The sequence below is a fragment of the Salmo trutta genome, chromosome 7, assembly GCF_901001165.1.
Source record: "Salmo trutta chromosome 7, fSalTru1.1, whole genome shotgun sequence".
Taxonomy (NCBI): Eukaryota; Metazoa; Chordata; class Actinopteri; order Salmoniformes; family Salmonidae; genus Salmo; species Salmo trutta.
In genome coordinates this window covers 58288395-58309978 of record NC_042963.1, presented here as the reverse complement: position 1 = coordinate 58309978, position 21584 = coordinate 58288395, and the positions used below count along the sequence as shown (strand labels likewise).

Below are 21584 nucleotides of genomic sequence, written 5' to 3'. Positions count from 1 at the left end.
ACTGACCACACAACTACTGACCACACAACTACTGACCACAACTACTGACCACACAACTACTGACCACACAACTACCGACCACAACTACTGACCACACAACTACCGACCACAACAACTGACCACACAACTACTGACCACACATCTACTGACCACAACTACTGACCACACAACTACTGACCACAACTACTGACCACACAACTACTGACCACACAACTACTGACCACACAACTACCGACCACAACTACCGACCACAACTACCGACCACACAACTACTGACCACACAACTACTGACCACAACTACTGACCACAACTACTGACCACACAACTACTGACCACAACTACTGACCACACAACTACTGACCACACAACTACCGACCACAACTACTGACCACACAACTACTGACCACACAACTACCGACCACAACTACTGACCACAACTACTGACCACACAACTACTGACCACAACTACTGACCACACAACTACTGACCACACAACTACTGACCACACATCTACTGACCACAACTACTGACCACACAACTACTGGCCACACATCTACTGACCACACAACTACTGACCACAACTACTGACCACGACTACTGACCACGACTACTGACCACAACTACAGACCACAACTACTGACCACAACCACACAACTACAGACCACAACTACTGACCACAACTACTGACCACGACTAACTGCTCTGGTCCGCACTAGATCTGGTCTGCACTATAAATTCTAATTACTTAAATGTTCTACATTTGCATATAATACCCACCAACGGTTCAAGATAGAGACACCAAACCCAATTTCAAATGTTCAGGCTACCCTATCATCTACCTACTACCCATCTACCTACTACCCATCTACCTACTACCCTATCCTGTCAATCAATCTTTTCATCTACCTACTTTTTCAACTATAACCAGTCACCACATTACTAATGTAGACACTACCACTACTATAACCAGTCACTACTATAACTATAACCAGTCACTACCACAACCAGTCACTACCACTACTATAACCAGTCACTAACATTACTATAACCAGTCACTACCACTACTATAACTATAACCAGTCACTACCATTACTACTGCAGTCACTACCACTACTATAACCAGTCACTACCACTACTATAACCAGACACTACCACTACTATAACCAGTCACTACCACTACTATAACCAGTCACTACCATTACTATAACCAGTCACTACCACTACTATAACCAGTCACTACCACTACTATAACCAGACACTACCACTACTATAACCAGTCACTACCACTACTATAACCAGTCACTACCACTACTATAACCAGACACTACCACTACTATAACCAGACACTACCACTACTATAACCAGTCACTACCACTACTATAACCAGACACTACCACTACTATAACCAGTCACTACCATTACTATAACCAGTCACTACCATTACTATAACCAGTCACTACCACTACTATAACCAGTCACTACCATTACTATAACCAGACACTACCACTACTATAACCAGTCACTACCACTACTATAACCAGTCACTACCACTACTATAACCAGTCACTACCACTACTATAACCAGTCACTACCACTACTATAACCAGTCACTACCACTACTATAACCAGTCACTACCACTACTATAACCAGTCACTAATCAAATCAAATCAAATCAAATGTATTTATATAGCCCTTCGTACATCAGCTGATATCTCAAAGTGCTGTACAGAAACCCATCCTAAAACCCCAAACAGCAAGCAATGCATGTGAAAGAAGCACGGTGGCTGGGAAAAACTCCCTAGGAAAAACTCCCTAGAAAGGCCAAAAACCTAGGAAGAAACCTAGAGAGGAACCAGGCTATGAGGGGTGGCCAGTCCTCTTCTGGCTGTGCCGGGTGGATATTATAACAGAACATGGTCAAGATGTTAAAATGTTCGTAAATGACCACTACTATAACCAGACACTACCACTACTATAACCAGTCACTACTATAACTATAACCAGTCACTACCACTACTATAACCAGTCACTACACCTACTATAACCAGTCACTACTATAACTATAACCAGTCACTACCACTACTATAACCAGTCACTACCACTACTATAACCAGTCACTACTATAACTATAACCAGTCACTACCAATACTATAACCAGTCACTACCAATACTATAACCAGTCACTACCACTACTATAACCAGTCACTACACCTACTATAACCAGTCACTACTATAACTATAACCAGTCACTACCACTACTATAACCAGTCACTACCACTACTATAACCAGTCACTACACCTACTATAACCAGTCACTACTATAACTATAACCAGTCACTACCACTACTATAACCAGTCACTACCACTACTATAACCAGTCACTACCACCACTATAACCAGACACTACCACTACTATAACCAGTCACTACCACTACTATAACCAGTCACTACACCTACTATAACCAGTCACTACACCTACTATAACCAGTCACTACACCTACTATAACCAGTCACTACTATAACTATAACCAGTCACTACCACTACTATAACCAGTCACTACCACCACTATAACCAGACACTACCACTACTATAACCAGTCACTACACCTACTATAACCAGTCACTACCACCACTATAACCAGTCACTACCACAAGTTAAATCAAAACATACTTTAAAACAAGCACGCCACATTTTATTCAGGAAATGTACTTTTCTAGTTAAGTATCGATTACTTTTTCTATCCAGCATGTATTTCTGGAAAACTGAAAGTATATGTATCTTTTGAGTCTATAACACTACAACACTATTCAAAGCAAAAAACAGTGTTGGGAATGAAGAAAAATTAGATCATGTATTATTGGGAAAACGATGTCTGACCAATCACTTGCATGTAGAATAATAATAAACTGTAAACATATTGTCATTTATTTAGTTGTTGTAGCTATGGTATGTGTAAATAAGATTGTGTTACTGCTAATAATCCCCACTAGAACCAATGTGGATTGTTGTTGCATGTTTTCTTTGCCAAGTAGAACAAGTAATCAAACGTTTTGTTAATATACAAATGTTTCTTTTTTTTTGATTATCGAAAGTCACACTTTATGTAAACACTATGGCTTTTCTATTTATTGATTTATAATATTCATATTTATATCATTGTTGATCACCATTTTTTCTTACAGATTTCAAATAATTTTAAGTAGATTGTATGAACATATACACCAACAATATTGTGGAGTTTTTTTTTTCATATGATAATCAATCCTAACTTATTTAGAATGCATTGCAACTTTCTAGAATGAATTGTTTTAACTTAATTCACTTTGTTTAATGTGTAAGAAATATATTTTACTGGAATGCATTGTAACTTTCTACAATGACTTGTTTTGCGTCGTAACTTTGTTAAATGTGTAAGAAATATATTTTCTGATGTAACATTTTGTAATTTTATATTTAATCCATTTCGATATAATGATACATCTGGTCAAAATGTTTTGATTATAAAATGGAATATGAACTATTCTTCGAATGTATTTATTGTTGTATTTTTAATAAACCACCCCATTTACATATATAAATGTTGTAGATGTTTGAAGAGAACTTTGATTATTTGACCTTTTATCTAGTTAGTGTTAAAGTTAAGACAGACAAAATAATGTATTATCTTTTCACACCTTCATGTAACGTGATGTGTAACATAAGTATACCAAACAATAACAACACCTTCCAAATATTGAGTTCATCCCACCCCACACCACAGTTGTGTCAAGATGGCTGGATGTCCTTGTTGTGGAGGACCATTCTTGATACACACAGGAAACTGTTGAGTGTGAAAAACCCTGCAGCGGTGCAGTTGTTGACACACTCAATCCAGTGTGCCTGGCACCTACTAGAATAACCCGTTCAAAAGGCACTTAAACCTTTTGACTTGTCTATTCACCCTCTGAATGGCGCAGGGCTTAAAAATCCTTCTTTAACCCGTCTCCTCCTCTTCATCTACACTGATTGAAGTGGATTTAACATGTAACATCAATAAGGGTTCATACCGTATCTTCTGACAGTGACACAGTGCCCCCTGTGGACTGAAGCTGAACTTTACTACAACATAATATTAAACACGGTTTAAAATTAGCAATGTCGAGGTGGTAGAACTAACTAAATGAAACATGCTCATGTCTGTTATTTCCATATAGGATATGTAAGTATTTGTAAAAAAAATAAAAATAAATGGCCATTATTAAATATGAGAAATTATTTCATTGAGCTTTTATTTTTTAATTCACTTCGCTACTTACTTGTTCTATTGTTGCTACGTTGTCGTGAGGTTAACCTGCAGGGAAGGATTTCACTGCACTGTGGACTCCACCTACATCAGGTGTATATGACTAAGAAACAAACTCGAACTTAGAAGGGGGAGGACAGCCAGAAAGAGATGGTAAAATATGCCCAGCTTGGTGGTTTGCTTGTAGGTGAACACATCATTGAAAAGACAAAAGGCCCTTACAATGTAATGTAACCTTAAAAACCTCACGTTTAGCTGGTAGGACTGATGAAATGACATGAATCATAAAGGTCTTATAACCTATTACATTCTACAGGAAAATGTTTGGCTCATGTCTCTTGATATTCATATAGCCTTGGGCCATGTAGCTTCTGTTCTCTCATGTATGTGTGTTGCTCTGTTATGCAGACACTTGAATTTTTATTTACAGTTGAGTTGCCTTAGTCAGTTTTTTTTAAAGAAATGTTTGCAAATTCTTAAATTTAAAACAGAAATACCTTATTTACATAAGTATTCAGACCCTTTGCTATGAGACACGAAATTGAGCTCAGGTGCATCCTGTTTCCATTGATCATCCTTGAGATGTTTCTACAACATGATTGGAGTCCACCTGGGGTAAATTCAATTGATTGGACATGATTTGGAAAGGCACACAGCTGTCTATATAAAGGTCTCACATTTGACAGGGCATGTCAGAGCAAAATCCAAGCCATGAGGTCAAAATAATTATCCGTAGAGCTCTGAGACAGGATTGTGTCGAGGCACAGATCTGGGGAAGGGTATCAAAACATTTATGCAGCATTGAAGGTTCCCAAGAACACAGTGGCCTCCATCATTCTTAAATGGAAGAAGTTTGGAACCACCAAGACTCTTCCTAGAGCTGGCCGCCCAGTTAAACTGAGCAATTGGGGGAGAAAGGCTTTGGTCAGGGAGGTGACCAAGAACCTGATGGTCACTCTGACAGAGCTCCTCTGTGGAGATGGAAGAACCTTCCAGAAGGACAACCATCTCTGCAGCACTCCACCAATCAGGTCTTTATGGTAGAGTGGCCAGACAGAAGCCACTCCTCAGTAAAAGGCACATGACAGCCCTCTTGGAGTTTGCCAAAAGGCACCTAAAGGACTCTCAGACCATGAAAAACAAGATTCTCTGGTCTGATGAAACCAAGACTGAACTCTTTGGCCTGAATGCCAAGTGTCACGTCTGGAGGAAACCAGACACTGCTCATCACCCAGCCAATACCATCCTTACGGTGAAGCATGGTGGTGGAAGCATCATGCTGTGGGGATGTTTTTCAGCGGCAGGGACTGGGAGACTAGTCAGGATCAAGGCAAAGATGAACGGAGCAAAGTACAGAGATATCCTTGATGAAAACCTGCTCCAGAGTGCTCAGGACCTCTGACTGGGGCGAAAGTTCACCTTCCAACAGGACAATGACCCTAAGCACACAGCCAAGACAACGCAGGAGTGGCTTTGGGGCAAGTCTCTGAATGTCCTTGAGTGGCCCAGCCAGAGCCCAGACTTGAACCCAATCAAACATCTCTGGAGACACCTGAAAATCGCTGTGCAGCAACGCTCCCCATCCAACCTGACAGAGCTTAAGAGGATCTAGAGAATAATGAGATCCTGATTAATGGTCCCCAAATACAGGTGTTGCCAAGCTTGTAGCGTCATACCAAGAAGACTCGAGGCTGTAATCTCTGCCCAAGGTGCTTCAACAAAGTACAGAGTAACGGGTCTAAATACTTATGTAAATGTCAAATTTCAGTGTTTTATGTGATAAATTTGCAAACATTTCTAAAAATCATGTTTTTGCTTTGTCATTATGGGGTATTTTGTGTAGATTAATGAGGGGAAAAAAACATTTAATATATTTTAGAATGAGGCTGTCACGTAACAAAATGTGGAAAAAGTCAAGGGCTCTGAATACTTTACGAATGCACTGAACATACAGTTGAAGTCAGAAGTTTACATCCACTTAGGTTGGAGTCATTAAATATCATTTTTCAACCACTCCACACATTTATTGTTAAAACTATAGTTTTGGAAAGTCGGTTAGGACATCTACTTTGTGCATGACAGAAGTCATTTTTCCAACAATTGTTTACAGATTATTTCACTTATAATTCACTGTATCGCAATTCCAGTGGGTCAGAAGTTTACATACACTAAGTTGACTGTGCCTTTAAACATCTTGGAAAATTCCAGAAAATGATTTTATGGCTTTAGAAGCTTCTGATAGGTTAATTGACATCAATTGAGTCAATTGGAGGTGTACCTGTGGATGTATTTCAAGGCCTACCTTCAAACTCAGTGCCTCTATGCTTGACATCATAGGAAAATCAAAAGAAATCAGCCAAGACCTGTGGAGGTCTCTTGAATGTAGAAGTTCTATTTTGTGATCTCCCAAAATAAATGATCTTCGATGAGATGTTCAGGTCATCTCCATAGTAAGAAGAGATTATTTCTGCTTTACATGACTTTAAAACTATCATAAAAGCCCTTAACTAGGGGCTCTATGCAACACCCTTTAACAATTATCTTAGGTAAGGGGAAATGATTCCTGAAGGGAAACACGTTAAGGTGTTTTATGCAAGCAGGCTCAGGCCCCAAGTGAAATTATGTTGCTGGCCTCTACTTTATTGTCCATTTTGGGAGATCACTTTTTCATTCAAGACAGGAGAGAAACTAGCTGATTCATAAGATAATAAAACATGTTTCTCTACTTTAATCTCAATTTGTTTCTATTACTTTCTAGAACATCAAGCTAACTTACAGAGTTGGTAGCTAGCTAGCCAGCTAGCTTTGTAGCCATGGATTGTGCTCCTTCCATTGTTTCACTAGGTAGCTATTGTTAGCTAGCTATAAACCTAGCTAGCTGTTTGTTTTCCTTTTTGCAACCAGTGCAGAGGAAAACATTCACCTGCACAAATTCACCTTAAAATGTTTTTTTTTTTGCAACTGACTTAGTCAACCAGGACCCGGTTGCATAAAACAATCCCTCGAGACATACCCTGATGGCCTGGAGGCAGTGCAGCGTCCCTGAACCTATTATTTCTGGGCTAGTTGAGTGATGATGAACAACTACATTTTGGGAATGGTACCATGTGTATTCTACTAGTATGTTGTCTTCCCTGTGGCTCAGTTGGTAGAGCATGGTGTTTGCAACGCCAGCATGGTGTTTGCAACGCCAGCATGGTGTTTGCAACGCCAGCATGGTGTTTGCAACGCCAGGGTTGTGGGTTCGATTCCCACGGGGGGCCAGTACGAAAAGAAAAATAATAATAAATGCATGAAACGTATGAAATGTATGCATTCACTACCGTAAGTTGCTCTGGATAAGAGTGTCTGCTAAATTACTAAAATGTAAATGGAATGTTGAGACCCCGACTGAAAAAAAAATCCATTTTTTTTTTTTTTTTACAATTTGGAAATTGATCCGCAGGCTGCCAGAAGTACATGATCAGATAAAAAAAACATTTAAAAAAAAAAAAGGAGACTTTAGTAGAACCTGACAACCATAATGAAAATCAGAACCATTGATAAAGGTCTAGAAATATGTAATATTATTAAAGTAGCCTAGTGGTCAGTACCCAGAGAGTTGTCGGTACGAATCCCGGCTCAGATGGGAAAATCTAGTGCAGTGAGCCGGCAACAGGAGGGTTGCTGGCATCATCCTAGACACCGTCCCCTGCCGTTGTGCCGATGACCAAGGCACTAACACCCTACACTTTTTCTTCAGGGACGCGGCACTGCAGATGACCCATTGCCTCCAGTCCATCAGGGTGTCTCTTGGGGGATTGGGTTGTGAGCATAAAGACAATTCCATTCTCTAAGTTAATGGACAATAAAGTTTTTTTATTTTATTTATTTTACCGTTATTTTACCAGGTAAGTTGACTGAGAACACATTCTCATTTACAGCAACAACCTGGGGAATAGTTTCAGGGGAGAGGAGGGGGATGAATGAGCCAATTGTAAGCTGGGGATGATTAGACAGCCGTGATGGTATGAGTGCCAGATTGGGAATTTAGCCAGGACACCGGGGTTAACACCCCTACTCTATGATAAGGACCATGGGATCTTTAATGACCTCAGAGAGTCAGGACACCCAAAGTACTGGAAGTGATGTCCTGTATATATATATATACATGTTTATAAGACGTATTGAGTTATATACTATATTAAAACAAGATATTGACAGACCGGGTGAAATAATTTAGCAGTAATCTGTTTAATAAGTATATCTATTCAGTCCACAAAGGGTCATCCTCAGAGCTTACAGTCACTGACAAACTGGAATTAATAAGGTCAATTATTGTCACTCTCTTTGGGTTTGGTCTTCCGCTGCTTTTCCATGTCTTTGAGTTTGGAGTCCAGCTTCCTGTGTAGATAGGCCTTCTTGTTAGGATCTACAGACTTGTCCTTGTGTCCACTACCAGCATACAGAACCCCTTCTTTACTGATCCTCATCCTGGCATTGGCCTTGGCTTGGTCTCCACACCCATGGACCTGGAGGAGTTAAAACACAGTTACACAGGAGTTCCAACACAGTCACAGAGGAGTTCCAACACAGTCACAGAGGAGTTCCAACACAGTCACAGAGGAGTTCCAACACAGTCACAGAGGAGTTCCAACACAGTCACAGAGGAGTTCCAACCCAGTCACAGAGGAGTTCCAACACAGTCACAGAGGAGTTCCAACACAGTCACAGAGGAGTTCCAACACAGTCACAGAGGAGTTCCAACACAGTCACATAGTTACAACACAGTCACAGAGGAGTTACAACACAGAAACATCAGAGAAAAACCTTTTAAAAATGTGAAACTAAATTAAATCAGTCTACCAAATACAAAATATACCTGAAAGTGACCACTGGTAGATAAAAGTTACAACAAATTAGGGACAATAATTAACAAATTATTAATTAATTATGTCAAACGGAAAAAAACTTGCAAATGCAGAATGAGTTTAGTGATCTGTCATTTAAATGGTCAGTGCAGTCCAAAACGTGATTTTCCTGTGTTTTAACTACCGTAAATTCCGGACTATATGCCGCAACTTTTTTCACAGGCTTTGAACTTCGCGGCTTAAACAATGACGCGGCTAATACATGGATTTTTCCCGCTTTCAAATTTGTGGGTCCTGACAGCGTGGAGCATTGTCAAAAAATCCACTATCATCAACAGGTTTCGAAAGGCTGGACTGCTGCGTGTTGAAGAGGGCTCAGCGGGGGATTTGCCTCCGGATGAAAGTGACGAGAGCGACAATGAAAACGATCCAATATCGGATGAAGCAATTCTGAGGCTATTCAACTCCGACACCGAAGGAGATGACTTCAGTGGTTTCAGTGCACAGGAGGAGGAAGATAGTGACCAATGACTACTGTTTCCTGCGAATTTTTTATTACAAGCCGTGTTTCGTTAAAGCCTATTTATTTTTGTTACAAGCCGTGTTTCGTTAAAGCCTATTTATTTTTGTTACAAGCCGTGTTTCGTTAAAGCCTGTGTAAAGTTAATTTGTTTCAATGTACCGGTAGGCACCTGCGGCTTATAGACATGTGAGGCTAATTTATGTTAAAAAAAAATAATAATTAAATTCCGTGGGTGCGGCTTATATTCAGGTGCGCTTAATAGTCCGGAAATTACGGTATATATATTTCCACGCTAGAAAGTTTGAATAATACTGTAAGAGCTGTTTGAAAAGACTGCCTGAAATTTCAGTTTGATTGGCTGGGGTTTCTGGTGACATCACCAGGCGGTGTAAGTTAATAGAACAATAAAGGTTTTGCCCTCTTCTCTGCCAATAAGAGCTAGTTTTAGAGTCTGCTTTCTTCTCTGCCAATAAGAGCTAGTTTTAGAGTCTGCATTCTTCTCTGCCAATAAGAGCTAGTTTCAGAGAGTCTGCTTTCTTCTCTGCCAATAAGAGCTAGTTTCAGAGAGTCTGCTTTCTTCTCTGCCAATAAGAGCTAGTTTCAGAGAGTCTGCTTTCTTCTCTGCCAATAAGAGCTAGTTTCAGAGAGTCTGCTTTCTTCTCTGCCAATAAGAGCTAGTTTCAGAGAGTCTGCTTTCTTCTCTGCCAATAAGAGCTAGTTTTCAGGTTACATATCCCTCCCAGTAGGCTCCTCTCTCAGTCCACTTCCAGACTGTCCTAGCCAAATTCCTGCTTGAAAATGTTTGCATTTTACTAAGAAGACAGTGTCTTTTGGCCATTTTAATTAAAAAACAATCACAGTAAGGTACTTAAATTGTTAACCAGAAATGATTTGATAAAAACGGCTGCATTGGACTAACAAGAATATAGACATCTTGATTAACTCGAGTTAACGGAAAAACTCTGACAGCTAAAAATGCAAATGTTTACTATACAGTGGAACATAATAGAGTGAGAGCAATGCAGTCAGAAAATGATCTAGAAACAATGTGAGTCTTACCTCAGGTATGTGGTGACCGAGGCAGTATTGTCTGTTGCAGAAGAGACAGAGTTGTCCCAGGTGAATTACTAACGTTTTACACTTGACGAAACTACAGACGCGTTCTGCCTTCACCACAGCATCTATTAGGGTGTCAAAATCAACGTCCGCTGTCGCAGCCGCAGCGATCTCACAGGCACCCGCTTTGGTCTTTTTGGTCTTTCCTAGAGAAGAGAAATTATACAGATACAGTACCAGACAAAAGTTTGGACACACCTACTGATTCAAGGGTTTTTCTTTATTTTTACTATTTTCTACATTGTAGAATAATAGTGAAGACATCAAAACTATGAAATAACACATATGGAATCATGTAGTAACAAAAAAAAAAAGAAGTTATTTTAGATTCTTCAAAGTAGCCACCCTTTGCCTTGACGACAGCTTTGCACACTCTTGGCATTCTCTCAACCAGCTTCACCTGGAATGTTTTTTCAACAGTCTTGTCCAAACAAGTGCTGAGCACTTGTTGGCTGCTTTTCCTTCACTCTGTGGTCCAAACTCATCTCAAACCATCTCAATTGGGTTGAGGTTAGATGATTGTGGAGGCCAGGTCATCTGATGCAGCACTCCATCACTCTCCTTCTTGGTCAAATAGCCCTTACACAGCCTAGAGGTGTTTTGAGTCATAGTTCTGTTGAAAAACAAATGATAGTCCCACTAAGCCCAAACCAGGTTAAGTGTGCCTTGAATTCTAAATATATGACTGACCGTGTCACCAGCAAAGCACCACCACACCATCCCACCTCCTCCTCCATGCTTCACGGTGTGAACCACACATGCAGAGATCATCTGTTCAACTTCTCCGCATCTCACAAAGACATGGTGGTTAGAACCAAAAATCTCACATTTGGACTCATCAGACCAAAGGACAGATTTCCACCGGTCTAATGTCCATTTCTCGTGTTCCTTGGCCCAAGCAAGTCTCTTCTTATTGGTGTCCTTTAGTAGTGGTTTCTTTGCAGCAATTCGACCATGAAGGCCTGATTCACACAGTCTCCTCTGAACAGTTGATGTTGAGATGTGTCTGTTACTTGAACTCTGTGAAGCATTTATTTGGGCTGCAATTTCTGAGGCGGGTAACTTTAATGAACTTATCCTCTGCAGCAGAGGTAACTCTGGGTCTTCCTTTCCTGTGGCGGTCCTCATGAGAGACAGTTTCATCATAGCGGTCCTCATGAGAGCCAGTTTCATCATGTTCCGTATTGACTGACCTTCATGTCTTAAAAGTAATGATGGACTGTCGTTTATCTTTACTTATTTGAGCTGTTCTTGCCATAATTTCTTCTGTATACCCCCCCCACCTTGTCACAACACAACTGATTGGCTGAAATGCATTAAGGAGGAACAAAATTCCACAAATTAACTTTGAACAAGGCACACCTGTTAATTGAAATGCATTCCAGGTGACTACCTCATGAAGCTGGTTGAGAGAATGCCAAGAGTGCGCAAAGCTGTCGTCAAGGCAAAGGGTGGCTACTTTGAGGAATCTCAAATATATTTTGATTTGTTTAACACTTTTTTTGGTTACTACATGATTCCATATGTGTTATTTCATAGTTTTGATGTCTTCACTATTATTATACAATGTAGAAAACAGTAAAAATAAAGAAAAACCCTTGAATGAGTAGGTGTGTCCAAACTTTTGACTGGTACTGTATATCGGAAGATCAAAAATAAAACAGGCAATTAGAGTTGTTGATCATAAAGGCATGAGGAATACGGTTTGATATTTTAAATCATCATTTAAAAATGTACACTAACCTTTTGCCTTGGCCTTCTTAGCAGTCTGAGTCTGTCCTGCTGTACGGACGGTATCTAGATGCTTCTCCTGCTCCCTCTTCTTCTGCTCCCTCTTCTCCTGCTCCCGTCTCATTCGTTCCAAATGTAAAGTCTTGAGATCTGCAGGTGCTGCCGGTTGCTCTACAGGAGGCCCTGTAACACTGTCTTCCTCCAGGGCGGCTGCTGGTTGCAGGGCTTGTTGCTCCTCTTCTTCCCCAGCCTCGTTAGGCCCTGTTGGGGGTCTGGAGACAGTGATGCATCTGTCCTTTCCTTCTCCCTGGCTCTCATGGTTCAGGCCCAGTTCCTCTGCAACCTGTTTTACAATTTTTAGTTTTTAGCTTTATTTATTTGCAACAAGAAAAACATAGCACAACATCAAAGTACAACACAGGGTGCAGGTGAGGAATAGAAACACAAAATGGGCTTATGAAAAGCTTCACCACAATTTGTACATTGATAATGTACAACTACAAAAAGTAATTTTCCTGAAGAAAAACTGTGTGCTTGTTTGAGCTAAATGGTAGCAGTAGAAGTTTGTGTTTTTATTAAGTTGCTGATGCAAGCACACAAAGTATGATGTACCTGGTGTACGAGCAGGCGGTCGTGGGAGTTGAGGGACGAGGGAAACCGTAGCTCCGTCTGGTCTGGGTCCTGTAGGAACCACTCCACCTGGCCCTTGATCTCCAGGTATTTTATCTGGGTCAGTCTCTGTTCCTCTTCTGTCGGGGTGGAACGTCTGGCTTGGCTGTGTGTGCTGGGACCTGTCAATCAACGGGAACATGTCAACTTTTGTTTAATTTCAGTTGTGTGCTTACTTCGGTATCACTACCACAGCAAGGGGTTAGATTAAACCTGATCCTAGAATATAAAAAAACTATTTTCAACTGAGATTTTCCATTGAACTTGATTTTTATTCTAGGACTAGGCTTAATCTGGTTCTGGAAAATCAGCCTCCCCAAACCGTTAAACTTGTCATTATTACAGTATGCGAATAACGGCATACCTGAACCTGTCTGGGGCTCTCCTCCCTGGGTCGTGTTCCCCCCAGAGGTCTTCTTGTGTCCTGGCTCCACCTTGCTCCCAGCCTGGCCTCTGTCCTTCTGCTTGTTGGAGGTGGATGAAGAGCTGCTAGCGGTAGCTTTAGTGTTGTTAGACTTAATATCTCTGTGGTCTCTGGTGTAGTTCTGGGGCACAATGTCCTGTAGGTAGGGATGGATGATACTGTGCCTTTCAGTTTCGCCGTATACCAACTTATTTCTCAGGCTAGTATTGCCAATATGGATCAAAATATTTTTTAGGATAGCATTGCCTAAATCAATAGAGATATATTTTAGGCTAATATTGCCTATATCGATAGCGATATATTTTAGGCTAATATTGCCTATATCGATAGCGATATTTTATAGTTTAATATCGTAACGTTATGACTATAACTACTGTGTTCCCTCAAGGAGGCAAACGAGGTACAACTATGGGGAGATATGCCCGATGAGGCCAATGAAATCCGCGCCTCCTTAGAAGCCCTGCCTTCCACAGGTGATAAGTGTGAGGCTCAGATTCATTCCTTCCATTTCAAACCGCTCTTCACCGAGCTCAGGAACGGGCTAAACAGGTGTTGTACCTCATTTCCCTCCTTCAGGGAACAATAGTTATAGTCATAACGTTAAATTCCCTTTCAGTCAGACAATTTATGTACAACATACTATGGGGAAATATAATCCCGCCTGAAAAGGAACAATTCCTTTACCTTGGCACCAGAGCTCAAAATTGCTTGCCACTTATATCCATACAGCCTTCTCATGGAGGGCCCCCTTGCAGACTGAACGTTTAAATGTTATTACTGAGGTAAACCTCTAGCCATCAGATTGGCCCTCTTAGGGGCCAGGCCCATAAGAACCAAATCTCTGGTCTCGCTTGCCAAACCTGCCCGTGCGCCTGGGACAATAGAGGACCGTGCACATCAGGAGTTAACACGGGTCCCCCGCCCTAAAAGGTGAATGATCACTGTGAACCAAGGCTGCCTGGGCCAACAGGAAGCCACAAGAAATCAGTGGTAAGCCCTCCTGGTGCACCCTCTCCAATGTTAACTGAATCAGAACCTACTCTATATCTTAGTCTGTGTCGCTCTGACATGGCTCTTCCTTTTATTTATATATTATTAATTCCATTCCTTTACTTAGGTGTGTGTATAAGGTAGTTGTTGTGAAATTGTTAGATTACTTGTTAGATATTGCTGCACTGTTGGAACTAGAAGCACAAGCATTTCGCTACAGTCACATTAACATCTGCTAAACACGTGTATGTGACCAATAAAATGTGATTTATTTTATTTGGAACCACTGGTGGAAACGCGTGAAGAAGGGTCCGAGGCCACTGCCAAGCCTAAATACATTCAGGAGTAAAAATGTGCTTAACAAGTCTCATGGACTCTGTGTGAAATAGTGTTTAACGTGACTAACTGATCTCTGTACCCCACACATACAATTATCTGGAAGGTCCCTCAGTCCAGCAGTGAATTTCAAACACAGATTCAACCACAAAGACCAGTGCCTTTCCAATGCCTCGCAGAGAAGGGCTCCTATTGGTAGATGGGTAAAAAAATAATAAAAAGCAGACATTGAATATCCCTTTGAGCATGGTGAAGTTATTAATTACACTTTGGATGGTGAATCAATACACCCAGTCACTACAAAAAGGTACAGGTGTCCTTCCTAACTCAGTTACCAGAGAGTGATGAATAGAAAACTACTTCCAGATCATAATCTGGCATTAGGGGACAGACCAGGTACAGCATTAGGGGACAGACCAGGTACAGCATTAGGGGACAGACCAGGTACAGCATTAGGGGACAGACCAGGTACAGCATTAGGGGACAGACCAGGTACAGCATTAGGGGACAGACCAGGTACAGCATTAGGGGACAGACCAGGTACAGCATTAGGGGACAGACCAGGAACAGCATTAGGGGACAGACCAGGTACAGCATTAGGGGACAGACCAGGTATAGCATTAGGGGACAGACCAGGAAAAGCATTAGGGGACAGACCAGGTACAGCATTAGGGGACAGACCAGGTACAGCATTAGGGGACAGACCAGGAACAGCATTAGGGGACAGACCAGGTACAGCATTAGGGGACAGACCAGGTACAGCATTAGGGGACAGACCAGGTACAGCATTAGGGGACAGACCAGGTACAGCATTAGGGGACAGACCAGGTACAGCATTAGGGGACAGACCAGGAACAGCATTAGGGGACAGACCAGGTACAGCATTAGGGGACAGACCAGGTACAGCATTAGCGGACAGACCAGGAACAGCATTAGGGGACAGACCAGGTACAGCATTAGGGGACAGACCAGGTACAGCATTAGGGGACAGACCAGGAACAGCATTAGGGGACAGACCAGGTACAGCATTAGGGGACAGACCAGGTACAGCATTAGGGGACAGACCAGGTACAGCATTAGGGGACAGACCAGGAACAGCATTAGGGGACAGACCAGGTACAGCATTAGGGGACAGACCAGGAACAGCATTAGGGGACAGACCAGGTACAGCATTAGGGGACAGACCAGGAACAGCATTAGGGGACAGACCAGGTACAGCATTAGGGGACAGACCAGGAACAGCATTAGGGGACAGACCAGGTACAGCATTAGGGGACAGACCAGGAACAGCATTAGGGGACAGACCAGGAACAGCATTAGGGGACAGACCAGGTACAGCATTAGGGGACAGACCAGGAACAGCATTAGGGGACAGACCAGGAACAGCATTAGGGGACAGACCAGGAACAGCATTAGGGGACAGACCAGGTACAGCATTAGGGGACAGACCAGGAACAGCATTAGGGGACAGACCAGGTACAGCATTAGGGGACAGACCAGGTACAGCATTAGGGGACAGACCAGGTACAGCATTAGGGGACAGACCAGGTACAGCATTAGGGGACAGACCAGGTACAGCATTAGGGGACAGACCAGGTACAGCATTAGGGGACAGACCAGGTACAGCATTAGGGGACAGACCAGGTACAGCATTAGGGGACAGACCAGGTACAGCATTAGGGGACAGACCAGGTACAGCATTAGGGGACAGACCAGGACAGCATTAGGGGACAGACCAGGTACAGCATTAGGGGACAGACCAGGAACAGCATTAGGGGACAGACCAGGTACAGCATTAGGGGACAGACCAGGTACAGCATTAGGGGACAGACCAGGTACAGCATTAGGGGACAGACCAGGTACAGCATTAGGGGACAGACCAGGAACAGCATTAGGGGACAGACCAGGTACAGCATTAGGGGACAGACCAGGAACAGCATTAGGGGACAGACCAGGTACAGCATTAGGGGACAGACCAGGTACAGCATTAGGGGACAGACCAGGAACAGCATTAGGGGACAGACCAGGAACAGCATTAGGGGACAGACCAGGTACAGCATTAGGGGACAGACCAGGAACAGCATTAGGGGACAGACCAGGTACAGCATTAGGGGACAGACCAGGAACAGCATTAGGGGACAGACCAGGAACAGCATTAGGGGACAGACCAGGTACAGCATTAGGGGACAGACCAGGTACAGCATTAGGGGACAGACCAGGTACAGCATTAGGGGACAGACCAGGTACAGCATTAGGGGACAGACCAGGTACAGCATTAGGGGACAGACCAGGTACAGCATTAGGGGACAGACCAGGTACAGCATTAGGGGACAGACCAGGTACAGCATTAGGGGACAGACCAGGTACAGCATTAGCGGACAGACCAGGTACAGCATTAGGGACAGACCAGGTACAGCATTAGGGGACAGACCAGGTACAGCATTAGGGACAGACCAGGTACAGCATTAGGGACAGACCAGGTACAGCATTAGGGACAGACCAGGTACAGCATTAGCGGACAGACCAGGTACAGCATTAGCGGACAGACCAGGTACAGCATTAGCGGACAGACCAGGTACAGCATTAGCGGACAGACCAGGTACAGCATTAGCGGACAGACCAGGTACAGCATTAGCGGACAGACCAGGTACAGCATTAGCGGACAGACCAGGTACAGCATTAGCGGACAGACCAGGTACAGCATTAGCGGACAGACCAGGTACAGCATTAGCGGACAGACCAGGTACAGCATTAGCGGACAGACCAGGAACAGCATTAGCGGACAGACCAGGTACAGCATTAGCGGACAGACCAGGTACAGCATTAGCGGACAGACCAGGTACAGCATTAGCGGACAGACCAGGTACAGCATTAGCGGACAGACCAGGTACAGCATTAGCGGACAGACCAGGTACAGCATTAGCGGACAGACCAGGTACAGCATTAGCGGACAGACCAGGTACAGCATTAGCGGACAGACCAGGAACAGCATTAGCGGACAGACCAGGTACAGCATTAGCGGACAGACCAGGTACAGCATTAGCGGACAGACCAGGTACAGCATTAGCGGACAGACCAGGTACAGCATTAGTGGACAGAGCGTACCAGGTACAACATTAGCCTTCAGTAGCCCACAACACAAACATAACGTTTCTATGAAGAGCCTTGTATCTGACAGCAGATTATTAGAATGTTTTCACTTTGTCATCATGGGTGAGAAAAAAATATACATTTAATCCATTTGAATTCAGGCTGTAACACAACAACATGTGGAATAGGTCAAGGGGTGTGAATACTTCCTGAAGGAACTGTATTTGTGGCTAGTATTGCCGATATGGATTACAATATTTTTTAGTCTAGTATTGACAACATCGATAGCGAAACAAGTACGTTTAAATGGGGGGGGGGGGACTAAAAAACACATTTCCTTTGATAGACTGATTGATTGATACGTTATTGATCCCAAAAGGATATTAACCCACCTGCAGGTACTCAAAAGCGGTGCGTACGTCTCCGTGCTGGGTCATGTGATCGATGAGGGTCTTGAGGAAGCCGTGGGTCTGGACGGTCTGCGTGTCACACACCAGGGCCAGGTGACGTCTGGCTCGAGTCACCGCCACGTTGATCCTCCTGTCTTCAGCTAAGAACCCTATCTCACCTGAAGGAGAGATGGAACTTACATGCTGACCAGACCGGACACGTCACGTGCGCGAGCGTTGCAAAATAAATGTAGGAATCTATGTTATTCAATTATTGCACCCACACTGCTTGTGAGCGTCTGCATTGCCAAGGGCTAAAATAGAAGTCATTCCTATTTCTGACGCAGATCACGCTGCAAGTCCTGCCTCTCCCATCTCCTCATTGGTTTATAGAAGCAGGTACCCACGTGCCATCTCCTCATTGGTTATACCCAAGTGGGTGATTGAAAGACGAACTGTGTTGCCGGTCGTCGTGGTAATACTATGAAAGTGTAGATGCCGATCACCATATAAGTTCAAAGATGAAAAAGCCTGGAAGGAAGAGAGATGACTAGAAATGATTCGGTTGGCTGTTTTGTGTGTGGATTAATTGTCGGAGTAGAGGACCTTGTGCATTTCAGGTAAAATAACAACCCTGTTTAAATCCCAGGACAAATTAGGTAGCAACAACAAGCTAGTTAAATAGGACAAATTAGCTAGCCAGTGCAAGCTAACTAGCTAAATTGCCATAAAGGTTTAATGCTTTTCGACCTGTCCCCAAATTAATGTAATTGGTTCAGAGTTTGTTTTGCTATTTTAACCTGCGTGTTGTGATCCCGTTTGGTGTGGGGGGGGACAAAATACATTTATGCACGATGGTGCACGCGCGCAGCCGGTTTGGGTTCCGTGTTAGTACATCAGCACATTGGTAGAAATAGACGACGACAACACACACACACACTAGTTTACCTTTCCTGTTAGATCTGACCAAGGTCAGCACCACAGCCTCCTTCTCTCTGCCCTGAAAGCCGTCTACAGACTTGATCTCCAGATCAGGATGTCTCGCTGAGAGACGTTGACGCAGGAGATCCACCTAAACACAGACAAGAACATAAACAGCCTCTGCACATTCTGCCACAAACGTTTCTGAACACGGCTTACAAGACACTGGGCTCTGCAAAACTCAACTGATCGCCACGCAGAAAGCAGCCCTGACTCACCTGCAGATTGTAAGGGGCAATGACAGCGATGTCTTTAGGTTTCACCCCAGCTTCAGTCAACGCTTTGATGTGTAGTTCCACAATGTCGACCTCACCTGTTTATCAGAATACGAGTTCATCACAATTAGTTTATTCGATTTCAGCACCTCACACGGGTCCTAAGAAGACAACATCCCCGACTGAGTTCCCTCTTAGTTTAGACTAGGTCATATTGTGTTGAGCTAGGGGACATTTTTGGTTGGGTAGTAAAAAAACAAAAACATGATCACAACATAAAATCAACAACCAACAGGAAATAGGACACAAAGGAAATAGGACACCTTATCGTATCATTTAGAAAGCTGACCTTGGTTTCCTTTGGACTGTTCGTCTGTCACCTCCATCTCACTAAGTCCACAGCCTGCTGTGTCTATGAGGAGGAGAGGAGTGCTGGTCTCTTCAACACTGGCTACTCCGGGTAGATCTCTGTCCAGGGGAAAGACCCATGTTAGAACTGGGGTCAATACCATTTCAATTTAGGAAGTAAAGTGAAAGTCAACTTCATTCAGTCAATCCAGGAATTAACTGAAAGTCCAAATTGGACTTCGTTTAATTACAGAATTCACAGATTTCAAATGGAATTGAACCCAACCCTGATCCTAAACCCTCATTAAAATGTCTACTAATTTGACGTGAGATAAAATGGGCTGCGTTTACACAGGCAGTCCAATTCTGATCCTTTGACTAATTATTGATATTTTGACCAAATCAGACCAGATGCCAATACTTGGGCAAAAAGACCTGAATTGGGATGCCTGTGTAAACATAGCCAAAAAAGGAGGCAGTTGTTACTTGAGCAGGTGTTTCTCCACTGAGCTGTGTGCGGTGAGTTGGCCCTGGTACATCTGTTCTGAGGCCCAGGTCATGATGTTAATGTTCATACGGTACTGTACGGTCAGCATCCTGACTACGGAGTCTCCATACTTCTGGATCAACCTCTCCATCAAGCTGACAGACAGGCCTTTAGATGCAGCTCTGGATGAGAAAAAAAAAGTATTGATTGAAATCCAAGTATCCATTTTAAATATGGCAAAAAAGTAAAAAAAGGACATAAGCAAGGAATGACACATGGATCCTGTTTAACAAACTATTTCCATGGAAGGTCTGACTGGGGACAGTCAGAACCCACTACCATCACCTGCGGTGTCGCCCAAACAGGGCTTGAGAATAACCCCCCCCCAAAAATCACCTTTCCAGAATCGTCCTGAAGTGCAATTTCAACCGTCCCAAACAACGGAAGACGGACCGTCCCTAATGGACCGTCCCAAACGAAAGACGAACCGTCCCAAACGGAAGACGGACCGTCCCAAACGGAAGACGGACCGTCCCAAACGGAAGACGGACCGTCCCAAACGGAAGACGAACCGTCCCAAACGGAAGACGAACCGTCCCAAACGGAAGACGGACCGTCCCAAACGGAAGACGGACCGTCCCAAACGGAAGACGAACCGTCCCAAACGGAAGACGAACCGTCCCAAGTGAAATGGTTTTATGGGTCTACTCTGTTATTCACAGGGATTTAATCCCTAATATCTGTACTACTCAGATAGTTGAGTTAACACAGACAAATTCACATTCAAATATTGGTCTCTAAAAAGGCCAACATTGGAATAATATGAAAATCTATTATCTACTTTGCATAAAATGTACATACATAATTAGTTAAGTTTTATTAGTCGTATGTACAGGAAACACTTGGTATAAACCATCCAACTAAATGCTTCCGGCAGGTTCCTTCTCCACAGTGCAACAACAAGAAAATATAAGAACAGGAAATGGTATAGTAGAATAAACATTTTAGTATAATACAGGAACAATTTATATTCCAATATTTACATGTGTTTTGGGGAAGGGAGGGATTGGTGGGCCAAATGTTTAACTTGATCAGTATTTAGTAATCATAATAGGAGTCTGGTAGCAGGTCCACTGGATATCATAAGGTGA

The 21584-nt window shown here is 42.9% G+C and overlaps 1 protein-coding gene across 1 annotated transcript in view; it reads right to left on the bottom strand.

Annotated features, from left to right (window-relative positions):
* Positions 1 to 8493: 8493 nt before the first annotated feature.
* The window catches only part of ighmbp2 (immunoglobulin mu DNA binding protein 2), a 35628-nt gene continuing 22537 nt past the window's right edge, over positions 8494 to 21584 (bottom strand). The window contains exons 10-19 of the mRNA XM_029759529.1: positions 20433 to 20615; positions 19948 to 20066; positions 19602 to 19696; positions 19351 to 19474; positions 18406 to 18581; positions 13538 to 13733; positions 13117 to 13295; positions 12517 to 12847; positions 10717 to 10919; positions 8494 to 8795 (exon numbers count right to left, since the gene is read on the bottom strand). Of these exons, the coding sequence (XP_029615389.1) occupies positions 8595 to 8795; positions 10717 to 10919; positions 12517 to 12847; positions 13117 to 13295; positions 13538 to 13733; positions 18406 to 18581; positions 19351 to 19474; positions 19602 to 19696; positions 19948 to 20066; positions 20433 to 20615 (1807 nt within the window). The 3' untranslated portion in view covers positions 8494 to 8594. The remainder of the gene's footprint in view (positions 8796 to 10716; positions 10920 to 12516; positions 12848 to 13116; positions 13296 to 13537; positions 13734 to 18405; positions 18582 to 19350; positions 19475 to 19601; positions 19697 to 19947; positions 20067 to 20432; positions 20616 to 21584) is intronic.